This window comes from Lissotriton vulgaris, chromosome 6, assembly GCF_964263255.1.
Source record: "Lissotriton vulgaris chromosome 6, aLisVul1.2, whole genome shotgun sequence".
NCBI classification, from domain to species: domain Eukaryota; kingdom Metazoa; phylum Chordata; class Amphibia; order Caudata; family Salamandridae; genus Lissotriton; species Lissotriton vulgaris.
Window position 1 is genome coordinate 1,272,350,496 of NC_141694.1, and position 22,228 is coordinate 1,272,372,723.

General features: G+C 47.9%; 1 protein-coding gene across 1 annotated transcript in view; it reads left to right on the forward strand.

Moving 5' to 3' along the window:
• Nucleotides 1–22,228, forward strand: part of SCAF8 (SR-related CTD associated factor 8) — a 948,526-nt gene that overhangs the window by 428,517 nt on the left and 497,781 nt on the right. The window contains exon 10 of the mRNA XM_086927396.1: nt 11,741–11,852. Within this exon, the coding sequence (XP_086783522.1) occupies nt 11,741–11,852 (112 nt within the window). The remainder of the gene's footprint in view (nt 1–11,740; nt 11,853–22,228) is intronic.

The window sequence follows — 22,228 nt, forward strand, 5'->3', positions numbered from 1 at the left end:
AAATAAATTAAAGTAATTTTATGAAATATAATTTAAATTAATTATTGAAAATTAAAAAAAATATAACTTTATTTTTACCCTGTACCCCTGTACCCCAAAAACTCAAAACTGACCCTAAACCCCAAAAATAATGCAATGTAATTTAATTTAATTTATTTACTATTAAATAATTTAATTTAAAATTAAATTTTATTTATTTTTACCCTGTACCCCAAAAACTGAAAACTGACCCTGAACCCTAAAAATACCCCTTTACCCAAAAACTAAAAACTGACCCTGAACCCTAAAAATACCCCTTTACCCAAAAACTGAAAACTGACCCTGAACCCTAAAAATACACCTTTACCCAAAAACTAAAAACTGACCCTGAACCCTAAAAATACCCCTTTACCCAAAAACTGAAAACTGACCCTGAACCCTAAAAATACCCCTTTACCCAAAAACTAAAAACTGACCCTGAACCCTAAAAATACCCCTTTACCCAAAAACTGAAAACTGACCCTGAACCCTAAAAATACCCCTTTACCCAAAAACTGAAAACTGACCCTGAACCCTAAAAATACCCCTTTACCCAAAAACTGAAAACTGACCCTGAACCCTAAAAATACCCCTTTACCCAAAAACTGAAAACTGACCCTGAACCCTAAAAATACCCCTTTACCCAAAAACTGAAAACTGACCCTGAACCCTAAAAATACCCCTTTACCCAAAAACTGAAAACTGACCCTGAACCCTAAAAATACCCCTTTACCCAAAAACTAAAAACTGACCCTGAACCCTAAAAATACCCCTTTACCCAAAAACTGAAAACTGACCCTGAACCCTAAAAATACCCCTTTACCCAAAAACTGAAAACTGACCCTGAACCCTAAAAATACCCCTTTACCCAAAAACTGAAAACTGACCCTGAACCCTAAAAATACCCCTTTACCCAAAAACTGAAAACTGTCCCTGAACACTAAAAATACCCCTTTACCCTAAAACCCAAAACTGACCCTAACCCCTAAAAATACCCCTTTACCCCAAACATATAACATTTAAAAAATAACTATATACTTACCAATACTTACGTTGTAATGGTATGCGTTGTAAAGGTACCTGCGTTGTAAAAAAATGCGTTGTAAAAACATGAGTTGTAACAGTATCCGCGTTGTAATGGATGCGTTGTAACAGTAGTGCGTTGTAAAAAATGCGTTGTAACAGGTGCACACCGAATCTGTGTGTCCATTTTAGGGTTAGGTATAGGTATACTACACCTACAGCAAAGGGTGATTACACGACTTTGCCCCAGCTGTCATGCAGCCAGTTGTGTCAAATTTAGGAGGCCAGCCAGGGGTGGCATAATACATGCTGCAGCCCCTGGCAGCCCTGGGTACACCCATGCCCTGAGTTACAGGGTCTGATAGGGTGGCCCAGTACCAATTGGAAATGCACCTAGGGTACATGGAATCCATTTTAAAGAGAGAGCAGAAGGCCTGGGGTCCTGATTGGCAGGGCCCCAGGTCGACTATGTCAAAAACCAGCTAAAACACAGGGCAAAAAGTTGGGGGCAACCATAGTCAGGAGGTACCTTCCTACAGCGATGTTCTACATAAAGAAGCCGGGAGGGACGCAATCAGCCCCGCTTTCAAAATTAGCGCATGAAATGTGGAGATGGGCCATCCTACTCAAGATAGACCTGCTAGCCATACATCTACCAGGGAAGGACAATGTAGAAGCAGACTGTCTCAGCAGACAGACATCGGCATCCCACGAGTGGGAGCTCAATGCACAGGAAACAGAGAAGCTGTTCGGCAAGTGGGGAACACAGTCAATAGACCTGTTTGCAACACCCCAGAATGCAAAATGCCAAAACTTCGCATCCAGGCTACCAGGGGAAGGGTCCCTGGGGAATGCCCTATGGATAAGCTGATCGAAGACATTTGCTTATGCTTTTCCGCCGATCCCTCTGATACAGAAAGTACTCAACAAGTGCAGAACCAGCAAAATGACTCTGATACTGGTCGCACCACAGTGGACGAGGCAGACCTGGTACTCACAGATAATGGAGATGACACAGACTGCACCCCACAGATTCTGGAGACGGAAAGACCTACTCTTAATGCAAGACGGAGAGGAGCTGCACCCAGAGGCAGAGTGCCTCAGCCTAGTAGCCTGGCTCCTGAAGACATAGTTTGCTAATCTGAAATTACCAGAGAGCACCCTGAGGGTACTACGGGAAGCAAGAAGACCCAGCATACGGAGGTGCTATGTGTCAAAGTGGAAGAGGTTCACACTATGGTGCAGAAAGGAAAATCTGCACAAGAGGATGCAGAAGGACTCGACAGTGCTTAAGTACCTCACGCACCTGCTCGAGGAAAACCTGAGATCATCCTCACTAAGGGTACACCTGGCAGCGATAGTCGCTTACACAAGAAGAGAAACAGGCAAGAGCTTCTTCACATCACAGATAGTAAAGAGATTCCTGGAAGGAGCGAAAAAGATCGCACCACCAAAGAGGGTGCCACAACCGGCATGGAACCTTAATTTAGTCCTGACGGAACTCATGAAGGAGCCTTTTGAACCAATTCATAAGGCCTCCCTACAAATGCTAACGATGAAAACAGCATTCTTAGTGGCAATCACCTCGCTGCGCAGGTTGAGTGAACTACAGGCGCTAACGCTGCATGAACCCTACATCCAGATACATAATGATAGGGTGGTGATGAGAACGGACCCACACTTTATGCCAAAGGTGGTGTCAAGGTTCCACATCAATCAGACAATACAAATACCAAGTTTCTTCCAGAAACCAGCCACAAGCGCAGAAAGACCACTGCACACTCTGGACGCCAGAAGGGCAGTCATGCACTACATAGAGAGAACTAAGGGACACAGGAAAACAAAGCAGTTCTGTGTCCTTCGCAAACAGTTTCATGGGGAAACCAGTAACTAAAGGAACCATTGCACGATAGATCGCGCAAACAATACAGATGTGCCACAAGCAAGCAGGACAGGAACTGGCAGAGGGGACACAAGCCCACTCTACCAGGAAGAAAGGAGCTACAATAGCATTCCTGGATAACACACCCATTCAAGACATATGCCTAGCGGCAACATGGGCTTCAGTGCACACGTTCACAAAGCACTACTGTGTGGACATACAAATGAACAAGGAAGCACAAGTGGGACAGAAAGTGCTTCAACACATATTCAACAACCAACGCTCATCTTCCACCCAGCAGCCACAAATATAACAAATCACTACAAAGTCTATGCACAGCTTAGTGAATCCAAAAAGATTCACGCTGCAAAACGAATAGTTTCTTATTGGTCAGTGTAGTTTTGCAGCTTGAAGATCTTTCTGGATTCACTGCGAACCCACCCGCCTCCGCCAGAAAGATGAGGCTGGAGAGAGAGGTGGTAAAAACAAAGGACAGACTGAAACAGACACCTTGGAGGTTAAAGCGGTGAATCACTTACTTGAACATTGCCATAGATTCGGACACAAAACGCGAAAAAAGAATCCGAAGAAGGTGCCCAAGGGTGGGTGCTTCCGCAGGAAGCGTGCCAACGTCACAGGAAGGACACCAAAAGGTGGGACGCCGACGCCCACCTGGGCTACGGAAAGAAACAAAAAAAAAAAAAGAAAAGACTACGATTCCGGACCCAACCACTAGACCGCGGAATAATACACAGCACAGTGAATCCAGAAAGATCTTCAAGCTGCAAAACTACACCGACAGGTAAGAAACTATTCATTCTTACAGAGGTGCAAGAGGACGTGGTTTTTGCTCAAGAGGAGGATACCAAAACCAGCAGAACAGGCATTACCAACCCCAGTATAGACAGACTTGCAGCCAGTCATCATACCGGCAATCCAACACAGCTGGTCAGGGTGGTCAAAAACGATCACAAAATCAAGGTCGAGACACCAACAGGAAACCGTGATCTCCACAGGGCGCCAATCACATCAACTCTCATTCCAGTGGGCGCGAAAATGTCAGCATTTTTGGACAAGTGGCAAGAAATAACTTCAGATCAATGGGTTCTAGATCTGGTAAACAACGGACATACCCTGGAATTTATCAATAAGCCACCTACTGTTCCGCCCAAGGCCCCCCCCCCCCTCGTCTTCACTTATTATTCAAAAAAGCCTTAACAATGATCCTCAAAAATGCAATAGAGGAATTTCCATCACATCAGAAACATACAGGTTTCTATTCACATTTTTTCCTGATCAAAAAGAAGTCCGGGGAATGGCGACCGATTCTAGACCTTCGCAAGCTAAACAAATTCCTCAAAAAACAAAGTTTCCGGATGGTCACACTTTCAGAGATTCTAGGTTGTCTAAACGAGGGAGACTTTATGGCTTCTCTGGATATGGAAGACGCTTACTTCCACATTCCAATCCATCCAAAACATCACAAATATCTTCGCTTCACTGTGGCTGGCACCCATTATCAGTTCAAAGTGCTCCCGTTTGGACTAAAATCGGCTCCGAGGATGTTCATGAAGTGCTTGGCACCTGTGTCAGCAGCTTTAAGATCTCGGTGAATCCAAGTATTTCCCTATTTAGACAATTGGCTGATCAAAGGTCCTTCGGGAACACGCAGTCACGGTTGCCACCACTATGTCTCTTCATCTCTTCAATTTCTTGGAGCGCTACTGGACACGGTCTAGTGCAAGGCATTCTTATCTCACGAACGGCAAGTACGTCTTCAAAAGCTGGCAACTCTAATTTCAAGAAAAAAGTCAGTTTCTGTCCAGATGTTTGCTTCGCTCCTGGGGATGTGCTCTTCCGCAATAAATCTCATCCCCTTAGCAAGACTCAGAATGAGACCTCTACAAGAGGAGCTGCACCTTCAGTGGCAACAAGCCGTGGGTTCCTTCGACGATACCCTCAGTCACACCATGCATGAGAAACACTCTCCATTGGTGGTCGCAGATGACAAACTTAGCAGAAGGTCTCACATTCATTCAGGATAATCCAGATTTTGTCTTAACGACAGATGCCTCCATGGAGGGATGGGGAGGTCATCTCCAAGATTTACAGATACAAGGAAAATGGTCTCAAGTGTACAAGAAACAGCATATCAACAGTCTGGAGTTTGGAGCAACTTTTCTGTCCCTAAAAGCTTTCAAGGATTGCAGGTTCATCAGTGCTGGTTCACACTGACAATACCACCAGTATGTTTTACGTAAACAAGCAAGGAGGGACAAGATCAGCAACTTTGCCGCGAGAATCTCAAGAATTGTGGGAATGGATCACACTCCACAACATAACCCTGAGAGCCGAACACGTCAGGGGTCCTCACAATACCCTGGCGGACACGCTCAGCAGGTACCAATCGAACTGCCACGAGTGGGACCTAGAGCAGGACCAAGTGAACAGAGTATTCCGAACCTGGGGCTAACCAGCACTGGATTTATTCGCAACGATAGATAACAAGAAATGCAGATATTACACCAGTAGGTGCCCTCAACGGGGATCGAGGGGGAATGCCGTGCCCATGCGATGGTCAGGGATTTGTGCTTACGCTTTCCCCCCAATACCACTAATCCTGAGAGTGATACGCAAAATGAAGCTGGAGGGTTGCCGTCTCATCCTGATTGCACCCCAGTGGCCACGGCAGTACTGGTTCCAAGAACTTCTGTTACTATCTCAAGAAGAACCGATTCGCCTTCTTCCAACACCCACAATGTTGTCGAGGGACAAAGGTCAGGTAGTTCATCCGGACCCTCAGTCTCTACATTTACACGCATGGCTCCTGACTTCTTAGAATTCAATGATCTTAATATTCCACAAGACTGTTGTGAGATCTTGACACAATCTCGAGCCCAGAGCACTATCAAGACTGAACGTCTAAAATGGAAGCGTTTTTGCTGTTGGTAAGAGGCTAATAATCACCCTGGTCGAGTTCCTGTGGAACAGATCCTCCCTTATTTGCTCTCTCTAGCGAGGTCAGGACTTACCTTTTCATCGGTCAAGGTCCATCTAGCCGCACTCTCCAGGTTCAGAAAAGGTGCTAAGCCTCCTTCTCTCTGTTCGTCTTCATTGGTCAAACAATTCATGAAAGGTCTCTTCTGAGCATTCCCTCAGGTACTCCCTCCACCACCGGAGTGGGAACTCAACACTGTCCTAACGCAACTAATGGAACACCCATTTGAGCCGATCCACAAGGCCATACTCAAATTCCTCATGTGGAAAGTCTCCTTGCGTTTGGCTCTAACGTCCGTGAGACGGGTGCATGAAATTCAAGCCTACACTATAAAGGAACCATTTCTACATTTCACTGAGGATTACATAACCCTCCGGACTAGTCCTACATTCATCCTCAAAGTACTGTCACAGTTTCACTTAAATGAACCGGTAACATTGAGAACTTTCTTTCCGAATCCATCCACTCCAGCGGAAAGAGCTTTACATTCTCTCGATATTAAATGCTGTTCAAAATTCTACCTACAAAAGACAGGAGAAGATCAGACCAACTGTTCGTGGCTTATGGCCAAGCAACGCTTGGAAATGCAGTCACGAAGGCCACAATTGCCAGATGGCTGGCATCTACAATCCATTTCTGCCATGACAAGGCCAACAGGCTGTTGCTGAGGAAAGCCAAGGTGCACTCTACAAGAACTCTGGCAGCGTCTACTGCTTTGTTTGCTGCAGTGACTCTAGAAAATATCTGTTGTGCTGCGACATGGAAAAATGTCCACACGTTCACAAAACATTACTGTCTTCAATCTGCACATCAGGATGATGCAGCGGTTGGACAGTCTGTCCTACGCCATCTGTTTCTTTGAGGTCAGATTCAGGTTCCCTTTTGTCTTTTGAATGCTATTTTATGGCTGTCATGTCTCATGTTACAGACAATTATGCGTTTACTGAAATGTTTTATATATTTATTTACATAGTTATAAATAGATATCTAAATTGTGATTTATCTATGCATGTTACATTTCATAATGTATCTGACATGATTTTGAATTCTTAAGGGCTGGTTTATTTTAAACTTTAACAGTTATGGATGCAGTTTGGGAGTTTACGAACACTTGTCTCCCACCATCCGCAACCGATTGTATACTTGGTGTACTGCTTGCTACTCTGACTCAGGCATGTGAATCTATGAAAGATATCCCAATAATGTTAATGTTAATGGTAAATGGACTTGTATAGCGCACGGCTGCCCAGGTCAAGGGGCGTCCCGGCGCTAGCTGCATGAAGCTGGGCGGAAGGAGAAGAATGAATTGACATAATAGAGAAATTGCAAACTAACAGAAAAGATGGGTCTTTAAGGCTTTCCTGAAGAGTAGCAGATCTTCAATTCCTCGTAAATGATTTGGGAGTTCATTCCAGAGCTTTGCCGCAAGGTATCTGAATGAACAGCCGCCCATCCTGACTAATTTAATGCGGGGCACTACGGCTAGATTCTGTCCCTCAGAGCGCAGCGTGCGTCGGGGAACATAGGATGAGAGAAGTGGACAAAGCATGGGGGGGAAGCAGTTTTAAGGATTTTAAATGCAAGGCATAGGGTTTTAAAGTGAATCCTTTTTTCCACGGGAAGCCAGTGGAGTTTCGTAAGGACGGTGGTCACTGATTTATGGCGAGGGAGGCCGGTCAGAGTTCTGGCGGCGGCGGCATTCTGAACTCGCTGGAGTCTAGATTTCTCTGCTACGTTAGTCCCTAACAGAAGGGAGCTAGCGTAGTCCAGCCTCGAAAGGATTGCTGACTGAACCACTAGTTGGCGGGTTTGGTGGTCGAAGAATTTTAAAATCGGCCTGAGATTGCGTAAAATTCCAAAACAGGTGGCCGCCACTTTCTTAGTATGGTGGGTAAAGTTCAGGGCAGAGTCCACCCAGACTCCCAGGTTTTTTACACAGTCTTTATGCTCGGGTGGTTGGCCGAGGATCTCTGGCCACCAACTGTTTCCCCAGGCAGTTGTCTCTTTGCCACCAGAAAAACCTCTGTTTTGCCGGCGTTGAGCTGGAGGTAGTTCGCCGTCATCCAGCTGGTGATGTCTACTAGAGTCTGTTTGAAATTCTGTGCACTAAGAAAGCTTTCATTTTTCAGTGCCACCACCAGCTGGGTGTCGTCAGTGTACGACACAAGTGACAGTCCATGACTCCTGGCTACTTCTGCCAGAGGTTGGACGTACACATTGAACAATACTGGATAGGAAAACAAGTTACTTATCTGTAACTACAGTTATCCAGTATTGGTATCTTTAATAGATTCACATGCACCCACCCTCCTCCCCGGAGAGTCAGTTCTCTATTATTTGGGATACTTACTTCCCACTTGTGCTAAGGAAAATCTGAGGAGAACTGGCTCTGCTGAGAGTGTTCTAGAGGGAGCTGATTGGTTGGAGCTGACTTTTGGTTCTCTTACCATAATGAGGTAGATAGGCTACTAAGATTTAGGCCTCAGGCATTTTTTTTGGGCCTACTACTATTTACCTTTGGCACTACTTTTGTAATTTACAGTGGGACTCCCACCTTGGCGACGGGTAATGATTCAGGCATGTGAATCTATGAAAGATACCAATACTGGATAACTGTAGTTACAGGTAAGTAACTTGTTTTCTTACCTGTGCCAGGCAGGTGTCCTGTAGCCAGCAACCTCGAAAACCCCGGAGGACCTGCCTGCCTTCAACTAGAAAGACTGTGTCTTCTGTGAACACCGGATTTGTTCATCAACAACCTCTGGCCCCGGCTGAAAACCGCGAATACTCACCACTCTGCCTCCGCTGTCCACGGCCCGAGCTCGAGTGGGCAAACACCAAGAGGAGGCCTCCCTGATGATCCTGACCCTAAATCTAAATCTGGCGACCCCTGACCTGCCTCAAGCGGACGCCTGCAGTCTCAAACCGGAAGGTCCCCCCAACCATGACCAGGAGCTGGTAGGAAGATCTGACCCTAAAAGGCACCCCTGCACCCGATGCCCCAGGGCCCAACCGACCATGACTAACCAACCCGAACATCCCAACTTGCCTCTCCAAGTGGTAAACGCACCCAGAAGACCTTCGTCCCGAAGCCTGCCATTCTGTAGTAGGGGATCTCTGTGTATAGTCATAATCTAGTGAATAGTCCCGCCCATGTGCGTGGACCCCGGAGCAATCAAAAATAATCTCTTAAAGTGTCGAAAAAATGCAGAACTACACAGACACTTAAGAGAGAATTTAAAGAAATATAATGCAGCCTACAAACAGGCCACACTGTCCAGTACTTCAACTAGAAATTCCACCAAAAATCCACAAACAGCAAAGCCTGTCCAGATTTCCCTTGCCTTCAGCAAAAACCCTCTGGAATGATAGAGAGGAAGACATGGACAGACAAGCTCCATAGGCTGCCATTATGTGGCTCAAAACAGGATACTGTGCCTTTAGGAGAACTTTCCAGAACTTCACAGTATCCCAGAATGCACTGCAGGTCCCTTTTACTTTCAGTTCTTTTTGAAGGCGTAACACGCCAGATCTGTAGCATTCCGTATTTGAATATCTCTCCACCGGGGAGGAGGGCGGGCGCTTATGACTATAACAGAGATACCCCTACTACAGAACTGGAGCTACAGGACAGAAACTACTCCTTCTGTAGCAGGGGATCTCAGTGTTTACTCATAATCTAGTGAATAGAATGGCAAGCCCATCCCCACACCAAAGCGGCGGTGGAGAAATGAAATCAACACCACTATTGTGCGAACAAATTCCGCAGCGAAGCCTGTCCAACCTGAGCATCTTCCCTGGCATCAGTGTCCAGACAGTAATGCTTAGCAAAAGTATGAACCGACTTCCAAGTGGCGGCCTTGCAAATTTCTGCAATCGGCACATTACGGAGCAAGGCTGTCGTGGCAGCTTTGCCCCTGGTGGAATGAGCCTTAGGCTTACCTCCTAAGGTCTTATTAGCTTTCTGGTAACACAGTTGTATGCAGGACACAATCCACCTAGAGATGGACTGCTTAGAGGTCGCAAGACCCGTCCTGACCGATCCATAATTGATAAACAATTGGTCTGACCTACGAATACCTTTGGTCTTATCCAGATAAAATTTCAACACCCTCCCTGTGGGTTCCCATTTGCCCTGAACTTAAGTCCAGGAACTTTGCTCCCACAACCGAGTGGCCTGCTTGTTAGCAGCCACCAACCGGAGGCCCCCTATGCCTTATTGGATAACATTGGGCCTCAGCACTCTGCACCTTGTCGCCCTAGTGCCGCAGAGGGTGTAACAAGAGTGTATCCTTGACCCTGGGGGACCCCAGAGTCTAACCCCAGAACACCAACTCCCACAACAAAGTATTTACCTTAAAACCGATAACACTATTTTCCTCTCTAGGATAAGATTTACTGTTTCTTTATCAAAAGTTTGTAAGTGTGGAGTTGGAAAACCTAAAGAAATTCTTTAAAATTGTACTAACTAACAACAACGATTTTACTTACCTGTTTACAGGAAATGTCCCAGTGTAGTATCCAGGTATACTACACTGTGAATGAAAAGTAATCTCAAAAGTAACTTACCTGTAACTTTTCAACAAAAGCCTATACAAAGTATATGCACTGTATTTCCAAAGCATTGCATTCTCAGTACCAGTACTGTAATCCAAACAAAGTGCATATATAATTACAATTCAAACTGTTTACAAACTACATTACTACTGTAAAGTATTTATTGCTTCCCTGTGCCAGGCTTGCTTTGTTCTAGAAAATAAAATAACTAAAAGAATATTTTTATACAAAAACATTTAAGTAGTTCAGTCTTTGAGTGGGTGATTTCATTTTCTGACTGAGTGTGTACAACAAATGCTTAACACTGTCCTCTGATACTGCCTTGCTGCTCGACCACACTACCACAGATGGAGAGTGAGGTGCTATCTAACTTTACCTCTGCCTACCTTTGGGGTTCCACTGGACTCTGTGCACACTATACCTCACTTTAACATATACAGAGCTAACTTCCTACAATAAGTCAATCAAATTTACAGATTTTAAGGTCGTGGCACTGGCACTGAGGTTTGGTTATCAAGCCACAGTGCACTCTGAGTCGAAAAATCAGCGGCAACAGTCCTAAAGTTTGAGGTCAATAATACATAAAGAGGTATTTCCTTACATGGATACTCTCCCCAGACATATTTCTCCACAAGTTCTGCTATGTAGCCTGGTCTAAATATTTTTGAAAATCGTGAGTGTCTTGGTGGACAGTCCTTATAATTGTAAATTAAGGAAATTAATTAAGGAGGAGTAGATCACAAGGGCTAAAATTTGGCATTGCTCATCAATATCCCATCATGCCTTGTGCCTGCAAATGCTTCAGTTATTTTTTCCAGCTTGTTTGTGAAGGAAAGTGGGTTTCTGTTGCAGTAACTACCCCCCACTCTTTGCCTGATTTCTGATGCACTTTGACTTGATGTGCCCTGGGCCCCTTCCAATCAGACCTGTGTAATTTCCCAAAACTGTGCCTTTGTACCCCCAATGGGCACCTCTCTGGCCACATGCAAGTCCCTTGTAAAAGGTACCATGGGGTACCAAGGGCACTGTAACCTGGGAAGGCCTCTATATTTAAGTTGGTGTGTTTTTTTCATTTAACCTTCATACTTCAACATTTCTTTTTGTTATTCTGTTAGTGTAGCGTTTTATTTTTTTTTAAAGGACAATAATCGTGTTTAAGTTCTAAAAACTAAATGCATTGTTAGGCATGCAAATGTCGTTTTCTAAGCTTTACACTTTCTACAAAGTTTACTGCCAATTTAACAGGTGAATGTGTTTTTCAGCTCTCTTGTCTCAGAGACCCTAAACAGCTCACTATTTCAACAACTGGCAGAGCATCTTCAGCAACAGAATCTAGAGCACTTACGGCAGCAAATAATGGAACAGCCTTCTCAGGTGAGCATAGCTTTTCTATGGTTTCAACATGGCACTTTCTCAAGTGTAACTATTCCGCATGCACTTTATTTGACTCTTTCTAGTGCCTAGGTTTAAAAGTTATTCTTTGGGGTCCACAATGAGAAATAACCTTTCCTACCCATCCGATGGATGCAGTTAGTCATGTAATTCCCAGTTCAGTCTGAACAGATTTTCAGTACATACAATTGCCTGGAAGTGCAGCAAGCTACATGCTTGTTAAGCAATCTGTTATGAACAAAAGAAATAGCAAAAGAAAGAGCGTTTGTAAGAAAGTGCCCTCTTTTTGCATAGTTCCTCCCCTTTTGCCAAACTGTTGATGTACTTTGACTGAGTGTGCCCTGGGTTCCTGCCAACCAGGGCCTATGTTCTTTTCCTACACTGTTAAAACAAAACCCAATTGGTGCTTTTTGGCCACATGTCAGTCCCTTGTAAAGGATACCATAGGTACCAAGGGAGCTGTGGCTTAGGGAAGGCCTCAATTGGCAGCAGCACTTATTGTGCCACCCTTCGAGGCCTTTTATACACACACACACACTGCCATTACAGTCTACCTGTTTTGGTGCAGAACAAAGTGTAGAGTCGACATGGCACACATCCCTGTGTAAAATTGAAAAGGGGTTGCCACGTGCACACCGTATGTCCTTCATTTTGTCATAATTTCATCATGCTTTGTTTAATCATGGTTAGTCCTTAAAGCATGCAGCCTCGGTGACATGGCATGCCCAAATGCCTCGTGTATATAAACACATCCTGCCACATGTGGGAGAGTATATGTATAAAAAAGTTTCTTCTGCAACAGATATGCCTATCCGAGCTTCTATCTGGATCATGGTATATATATATAGAACATCCTTCATAGTGGATCTCATTAACCCAATGCATTTCGAGCTGTCAGTAGCTCTTCATCAGGGGTTCACTGGAAATGTTAAAATATTGACATTAGTTAGTGTTTTCAGGCCGCTATATGTTAATCAAACATTAAAGCAAACAATACATGACATGCTTGACTCAATAACTGACGTTTTCCCTCTAAATGCGATACAATACGCCAAAAACATTGTGCCCTGAAAGGCCTCCCACACCCTTATTCACCCTTCCGTTGTTAAAACCTTGCCTGGTGTTCCCATGACTCATTATTCCATAATGCCTCGTCCTTATAAGCCTGCCCTATTCAATATGTCGTTCGTACCTTCATAGAACAACATGTTCTACTCCATAGGATGTTTGCTTTTCACGCACACCAGTTTTGAATACCATCAAGCTGTTAAACCTATTTCAAACATGAACTCCTAACTCCACCCCTCAACTTTCACCAATCTCGTCACGCAGGCTACAGCAACAACCTGCTTGACTACTGTTCCTATCAGGAATTATTGAAAACACTTTATCCATCTCTCTAACTTCTAAGCCTCCCACGCCACAATCTTATATGCCCCGCCTAAGCTGTACAATTGAACGTCCGTTTCAAAAGAGTTCGAGGCATGTGGGCTGCTGAATTCATATCTGTGCATAGACCGCCACCTAGTGTTGGGTCCGGATGATTGCACATTGTTGTCCTGGAAGAGTCTTCGAAGTATCACGAGATAGGTGGCTCCTCCCCTGGACTACAGTACGCATGGGCATCGACTCCATCCCCAGATTGTTTTTTTCCGCCATTGGGTTCGGATGTGTTTCGGTTCCCTCGTTCGGGATCGATAGTTCTTAACTTACTTTACTCGAGACCAAAAGGTCTTTAGGACTTGCGTCGGTATTGTCTGTCGTTCGGGTTCATAGTTTCCTCGGCTCCGAAACAACACTTCACTTCGCGTGCTTTCGGCGCGGACGGGCCTACACGACGCTCCTACCTACTTCCATCATGGAACGAAGTCCATTTAAACGGTGCCCGGTGTGTGCCTCGAAGTATCCGCATATCGACGTACACCCGGTGTGCAATAAGTGTTTGTCACCGGACCACGACGAGGCCAAGTGTATGGCCTGCTCCAAGTTCCGGTCCAAGAAGACACTCAAGCTCCGCCGAGCTGCGCGCCTGGAGGCCCAGCGATCGGCACCACCTCCTGCAGACATCTTCGGCACGGAGGATGTCAGGGACGACACTATCCAGGAGATCACAGAATCTAACCCGGCGTCGGAGGTCGAGGACGACTACGACGCGGAAGACGAGGATTTCGAGGAAGTCGTCGAGGAGGTAGGGGACGACGACTGGGCCCTTGCCACCGTAGAGGATAGCTCGGACGAGGAGCTTCCTCAGACTGACTCCGGGGCCAGCCACCATTCTAAGGCCCAGGTCGAGGGATCGCCTTCAGGCCTTACCCAAAGCCTTGATTCCCAGCCCACGGCTCCGCCTTCCGGCCCGGCCACGGACATTGATACGGCGCCACTCACGGTACAGAAACCGAAAGTGAAACCATCGGTCTCGATGCCAGACGTATCGAAACCGAAAGCGCTAATCACGCTGGTCGGGTCGAAGACTTCGGAGGCCTCGGCGCCGAAGAAATCCAAGATGGCCGTCGAGCTCAAGGGCCACGCCAAAATGGCCGACCCGAAGGCTACTGTATCGAAGCCGAAGGTTAAAAAGACCGACGCAGCTGCATCGGCGCCGAAGACGGTCGACGCACATAAGAGTCGCCTCGATCCCAAGAAGGCCGACGACCATAAGAAGGCCACTCTCGACCCGAAGAAGTGGCAGGACGACCCCAAGTCTCTCACTGCCTCGCTTCCACTCGACAAGGCCAAGGGGGCAACGGCGTCGACTCCGAAGACCGCGTCATTGGTCGCCAACCCAAAACCAGCTTCAGAAGACTCTCTCGAGCCGGTGCGTCCCTCCGCCTCGTTTACTAAGAAGGTTACGGAGTCCCTTCACCGTATTAGGGAGGGGGCCGCTGCAGTCGAGCCGAAGGACCCTGTGCCGCCGAAGCCTCTTCAAAAACCGGCGAAGGCGCCAACGCCTATTCTGTTCACGTTGCCGCCAAAGACGGCGCCGAAGGCTTTCACAGCGAAACCTGGGGCCGGAGTGACCGTGAAAATATCTTCGACGCCGAAGCCATCGTTAGTGGTCCCAAGCCCACGGCACCGACCGCTGGCAGAAGAGGGGCGTCAAGAAGTGATCATCGACGCCAACACGGGCAAGCTCTCTCTCCTTAAGAGAAAGATCACCCCTGAACCACAATTGGAGCATTACTAAATTCCACTTAAGAAGAAGATGGACTCTGCTGGTGCCTCTGCCTCTATGGAGCCTGTATCACCACAGGCACAAGAACTTTCACCCTCTCATTCCCATGTGGAGGAGGGTGACGGCAACGACGAGGATGAGTATACCTATCCAGTCTACTCAGACCCAGAAGATGTGACTGAGCCATGGTCTGCTGGTGGCGATCCTGGGGACCCGCATTCGGGGCAGGAGCCTCAGCTTTTTTCAGCCAAGACTTCCCCAACAGAAGACTCTGCAGCTTTCAATGCACTCATTGAAAGGGCGGCAGCCAATCACGACGTCGATCTCCATGCTGACCCAGTGGACGTCTACTTCCTCTTTGACACCTTTTCAGTCTCTGAAAAAACTGTAAAAACTTTGCCTATGCTGAAAGGGGTGTTAAAACATGCGGTAGAAGTCTTCAAGGAGCCCACCCAAGCAAGAGTCATCAACCCACGTATTCGCAAGAAGTACAAGGCAGCGCCCACTGATCCTACTTATATCAAAGGACAGTTGCCTCTGGATTCCCTGGTTGTCTCCAATGCACGCAAACGAGCCAACTCACAAACTACGGGTGATGCTCCTCCCCCAGACAAGGAATCAAAAGTATTTGAGGCTTCGGGGAAAAGGGTGGCTGCGCAGGCAGCCAACATATGGCGCATATCCAACACACAGGCGCTGCTGGCGCGTTATGACAGGGCACACTATGATACTCTAGAGACCCTTTTACAGCACTTACCCGATCAATATAAGGAAGCAGCAGATATGTTGATATAGGAGGGGAAGCTTATCACCAATGCTTCGATTAAGTGCGCTCTGGACGTGGCTGACACCGCCTCAAGAGCAATTAACACTAGCGTTCTACTTCGTAGGCATGCATGGCTCAGGATATCCGGTTTCAAGCCAGACATTCAAACTACCATCTTGAACCAGACGGTTGATACCACCCTCGAGAAGATGAAAAAGGACACCGACACTGCGAAGTCTATGGGTGCCTTGCAGTCCCAGCAGTTTCGGGGTGGTTCCTTTCATCGCTCCAATAATAGGCACCTCGAGGGGTCAACTGTCACAGTCAACGCAATTCTACAAGAGCAACACCCAACCTTCCTATACCAACAAGGGTCGGGGTGGATACCGTGGCAACAACGTCAAAGGCAGATGATGTGGAAATAACAGCTCCAGGTCCTCCACCGCCAACAAACAGTGACACCTTGTCACTGCCCCCCGACCACGCAACACCGGTCGGGGGGAGACTCCAGCAGTTCCTGCCCATGTGGAAGTCCATCACCACGGACAGGTGGGTCAGATCTCTTATCCAATACGGTTATTGTCTGGAGCTCACATCCACTCCACCCAACATACCCCCAAAGAACCGTCCTATGTCCGGCGAGCACTTGCACTTGTTGCAGCAAGAAGTCAACGTCATGCTGCAAAAAGGGGCAATAGAGCTCGTGCCCCTGCAGGAAAGAGGTACGGGAGTTTACTCCCTGTACTTTCTGATTCCAAAGAAGGACAGATCCCTCAGGCCCATCCTAGACCTCAGACCGCTCAACTTTTACATTCTGTCAGAACATTTCCATATGCTCACGCTGCAGCAGGTTCTCCCACTGCTTCGGCAAGGGGACTTCCTAGCAACTCTGGACCTAAAGGATGCGTACTTCCACATTCCACTGCATCCTTCACACAGAAAGTACCTCAGGTTCACCATCCAAAACCAGCACTACAGTTCAAGGTTTTGCCTTTTGGGGTCACCACGGCGCCCAGGGTTTTCACAAAGTGCCTGGCGACGGTGGCGGCGCATCTAAGACATCAGAGCATCCACGTCTACCCCTATCTGGACGACTGGCTCATTCAGGCGAAGTCGGCCCAGCAGTGCGCCGACCACGTGTCCCACACCATTCACCTTTTGCACGATCTGGGGTTCTCACTGAATTACCCAAAATCCCATCTCCAGCCCGCCCACATACGGCAGTATCTGGGTGCGACCATAAACACTCTGGCGGCCACAGCGCAGCCGAATTCAGTGAGAGTCAACAGCATTCAATCGCTGATCCAAATATTCAGACCTCAACACTCGCTTCCAGCAAGAGTGTTCATGCAGTTGATAGGCATGATGGCCTCCTGCATCTCCATAGTCCCACACGCGAGACTACATATGCGTCCGCTTCAGGAGTGCTTAGCACGTCAGTGGACTCCGGCTCACGGGCAGTTAAAAGACCTAGTGTTGGTGAGCGGTCGGGCATACAACTCTCTGCATTGGTGGAATCCACAAAACCTTTGCAAGGGCCGACCGTTTCAAGAGCCTGTGCCGCAGATTATCCTGACAACGGACGCTTCTCTCCAGAGATGGGGAGTACATGTACTCCAATACACGGTGCAGGGACTATGGACGCTACAGCAGAGGAAGATGCACATCAATGTACTGGAACTGATGGCGATCTTCATGGCCTTGAAGGCATTCAAAGTACATCTGTGCAACAAGGTCGTGTTGATCCGGACGGACATTATGACGGCTATGTACTACATTCAGAAGCAGGGGGGCACACACTCTCCGCAGCTGTCTCATCTGGCTCAGAGCATGTGGAAGTGGGCCATTCAGAGGAACATCTTCCTCATGGCGGAACACCTCCCTGGCAAGGACAATCAGATGGCGGACCTGCTCAGCAGGCACAGCCACCAAATGCATGAGTGGGAGATGCATCCATCAGTACTCCAACCGTACTTCCAAAGGTGGGGTCATTCAGAGATCGACCTGTTCGCCACAAGGGAGAACGCAAAATGCCAAAGCTTCGCCGCCAGGTTCCCACACCCACAGTCGCAGGGCAATGCGATATGGATGAACTGGTCAGGCAGATTTGCGTACGCTTTTCCCCCAGCACCTCTGATACCGCTGATGGCTCGCAAGCTCAGGCAGCACTCGATGACTCTCATCCTGGTTGCTCCAACGTGGGCTCGCCAACCATGGTACACCACGTTTCTGGAACTCTCCGTGGTACCGCATCAAAGGCTTCATCTCACACCCAGCCTTCTGACGCAGAGCCATGGCGACATTCAGCACCCAGATCCGCAACAGCTCAACCTGGCGATCTGGCTCCTGAAGTCCTAGAGTTTGGCTACCTCAACCTTCCTCTCTATTGCATGGACATCATTCGGGAGGCTAGGAAGCCCACTACTAGAGCATGTTATGCGGCAAAATGGAAGCGGTTTGTCATCTATTGCGCAAACCACAACATTGATCCACTAGATGCTTCTATTCAGAACATCATCTTTTACCTGTTCCATCTATACAAGTGTAATTTGGCATATACTTCCATTCGCATTCACCTGTCTGCGATGGCCGCATACCTCCAAAATAGACAGCACCTTTCACTTTTCACGGTGCCTGCCATCAAAGCATTTCTGGAAGGCCTCAAAAGAGTCATTCCGCCACGGACTCCACCAGCTCCTGAATGGAACCTCAATGTGGTTCTTACAAGACTGATGGGTCCTCCCTTTGAGCCACTACATTCCTGCGAGATCCAGGTCTTAACGTGGAAAGTGGCTTTCCTGGTAGCAATTACATCGCTACGAAGGGTTAGTGAACTGCAGGCCCTCACAATCCAAGAGCCTGTCTTCCAAGTTCATTCAAACAGGGTAGTGCTCCGCACTAACCCTAAATTTCTACCCAAGGTTGTGTCTCAATTCCACATCAACCAGACCATTGAGTTGCCGGTGTTCTTTCAAAATCCAGAGTCACTGGCGGAGCGGATGCTCCATCCTCTTGACGTTAAACGGGCCCTAATGTATTACATTGATAGGACCAAGGATTTTAGGAAGACTAAGCAGCTTTTTGTTGCCTTTGCGCCACATCACAAAGGTAACCCTATTTCAAAGGCTGGTATTGCTAGGTGGATCGTGAAATCTATTCAAATCTGCTATGCAAAGGCAAAACGCACTCTTACCATTCCACCAAGAGCCCACTCCACTAGAAAGTTGGGGGCCTCTATGGCTTTTCTAGGTAACATTCCCTTAGAGGACATATGTAGAGCAGCCACATGGTTCTACCACACACACATTTACCAAGCATTACTGTGTAGACGTGCACTCTAAACAGCAGGCAGCTGTAGTGCAGGCTGTTCTCAAGACATTTTCCAAACTGCTGCAGCTGGCACGGGCGGCCGCCGCTAATGGAGGGACTGCTATGTATTCTATGCACAGATATGAATTCAGCAGCCCACATGCCTCGAACTGCAAATGCTACTTACCAGTATGCATCTGTTCTTGGCATGTAGGGATGCTGACATTCATATCGCCCGCCCTCCTCCCCGGCGCCTGTAGCAGCTGCAGTGTTCACATATCATTTCATGGCATGGTCATCATTCACTAAGTTTCACTCCATCTTGGCCACAATGGCTAAAAACAATCTGGGGATGGAGTCGATGCCCTTGCGCACTGTAGTCCAGGTGAGGAGCCACCTATCTCGTGATACTTCGAAGACTCTTCCAGGACAACAATGTGCAATCATCCGGACCTAACACTAGGCGGCGGTCTATGCACAGATATGAATGTCAGCAGCCCTACATGCCAAGAACAGATGCATACTGGTAAGTAGCATTTGCATTACTGCATGCAATGTTTTAATTTTAGAATGTGTAGTGTTCGAGGCATGTGGGCTGCTGAATTCATATCTGTGCATAGATCGCCGCCTAGTGTTGGGTCCGGATGATCGAACATTGTTGTCCTGGAAGAGTCTTCGAAGTATCACGAGATAGGTGGCTCCTCCCGTGGACTACAGTGCGCATGGGCATCGACTCCATCCCCAGATTGTTTTTTTCCGCCATTGGGTTCGGATGTATATTGGTTCACTCTAGTCTGAATAGATATAAACTTTCTTAAGGCCAAAAGGCCGTTTGTTTTTACATAGGTATAGTCTTTCGTTCGGTGCCTGCTTATTCCAGCTCGGTTCCGAGCCGGATTCCAGAGAACCGCGTGCTTTCGACGCGGAAGACCCAGTCGACGCCACAGACCCTATAGACTGCTCATCATGGAACGGAGCCCGTTCAAGAGATGTCCCGTGTGCAACTCCAAGTATCCCCACATCGACGTCCACCCGGTGTGCAACACGTGTCTGTCGCCGTATCATGATGAAGCCAATTGCATGGCTTGTTCCCGTTTTCGATCCAAGAAGACGCTTAAGCATCGACGCGCTGCGCGCCAGGAGGCCCAGCAGACTGCACCGGCGCCTGTGGACATCTTCGATGCCGGGGATGATGAGGGAGCTGACCGGGAAGTTAGTGAAAACCTGTCGAATCCCGCGTCGGAGGTCGACCGTGACTACGACGCGGACGCTGAACCGCTCGATGCGGTAGAAGTCGTCGGCGAGGTAGGAGACGATGATGGGGCCTTTGGGGCCATGGAGGATAGCTCGAGCGACGAGCTAACTCACACTGATATTGGGGCCGAAACTCTTCGAAAGGCTCAGGTCGAGGAATCGCCACTAGGCCTTACCCAAGATCTTACAATGGGTTCTACGGCCCCGCCTTCGGGCTCGGCTACGGACATTACTATTGAGCCGCACCCTACGAATTCGAAACCAAAAGTAACAACATCGGTCTTGATGCAAGTGACAGCACTGGTGCCCCCCTCGAAACCGAAAGTGCGCATTACTTTGGTCAGATCGAAGGGCTCGGAGCCGTCGGCACCGACGAAGCAGAAGGGTGTTGTCGATCCGAAGACACAGGTCAAGGGCGTCGAGACGAAGTCTGCCACGCCGAAGACAAAGGTCAAGGTGGTCGGACCGAGTAAATCGACCCCGAAGGTGGTCGACACAAACAAGGGACTCTGTGATCCTAAGGTTCTCGAGACTCGGCGTCAACATGACAAGGCCAAAAGCGGCACATCCCACGAGTCCACGTCTAGTGGTGCCTCAAAGGATCCTGTCGACTCGGCGCGGCCGTCCGCCGCTTTCTCCAAGCAGGTGGCGGACTCCCTAAAGCGCATCAAGGAGAAGACCTCGACTGTCGGCCCGAAAGGTCCTCCACCTTCGAAGCCGGTCGAGAAACCTCAAAAGGCGTCGACGCCTATACACTTCACGTTGCTGCCGAAAGTGGCGCCGAAGGCTTTCACCCCTAGGATGGGCGCCAGCGTGCCCGAGAAGGTGCCCTCGGTGCCGAAGTCGACGACAGTGGTCCTAAGCTTAAAGCATCGACAATCTTCGTTGGAGGAACACTTTATCGATGCCGAAACGGGCAGACTTTCCCTCCATAAGCGGAAAATTGCCCCGGAACAGCCAATGGAGTCCTATAAAATTCCTTTAAAGAAAAAGAAGGATTCCACTTCAACTCCTGTTCTTGTGGAACCACTTTCTCCACATGGCCATGATGTCTCACCCACTTATTCTGACGTGGACGCTGGGGAAGGTGATGATGGTGATGAGTACAGCTATCCTGTCTACACCGACCCTGATGATGCCAATGAACCCTGGGCAGGTGGTGCTGACCTAAGTGATCGTCACTCTACCCCAGACACAACTCTATGCTGTAAAAACGTCGCCTACAGAGGATTCAGCGGCGTTTAATGCCCTCATTGAAAGAGCGGCTAAGAATCATGATGTCCAGCTCCATGCTGACCCCATTGAAGTGGACTTTCTTTTTGACACCTTTTCCGTCTCAGAGAAAACTGTCAAGACTCTGCCTATGCTGAAGGGTGTCTTGAAACATGCTGGGGAGATCTTTAAAGAGCCTACCAGAGCCAGGGTGATAAACCCAAGGATCGAGAAGAAGTATAAGCAAGCGCCTACTGACCCTACGTACATCAAAGGACAGTTGCCTTTGGTCTCTCTTGTTGTTTCAAATGCCCGGAAGAGGGCTAATTCTCAAACAACGGGTGACGCTCCTCCCCCAGATAAAGAATCTAAGGTGTTTGAGGCATCAGGGAAAAGGGTGGCAGCTCAGGCGACCAATATCTGGCGCATTTCAAATACACAAGCACTTCTAGCGAGGTATGACAGGGCACACTATGACACTCTGGAGACCCTGTTGCAGCACCTGCCAGACTAATACAAAGAGGCAGCTGAGATGCTCATCCAAGAGGGGAAGCTAATATCCAATGCTTCTATTAAATGTGCACTGGACACGGCTGATACCGTGGCCAGAGCTGTCAACACTAGTGTCATGCTAAGACGACATGC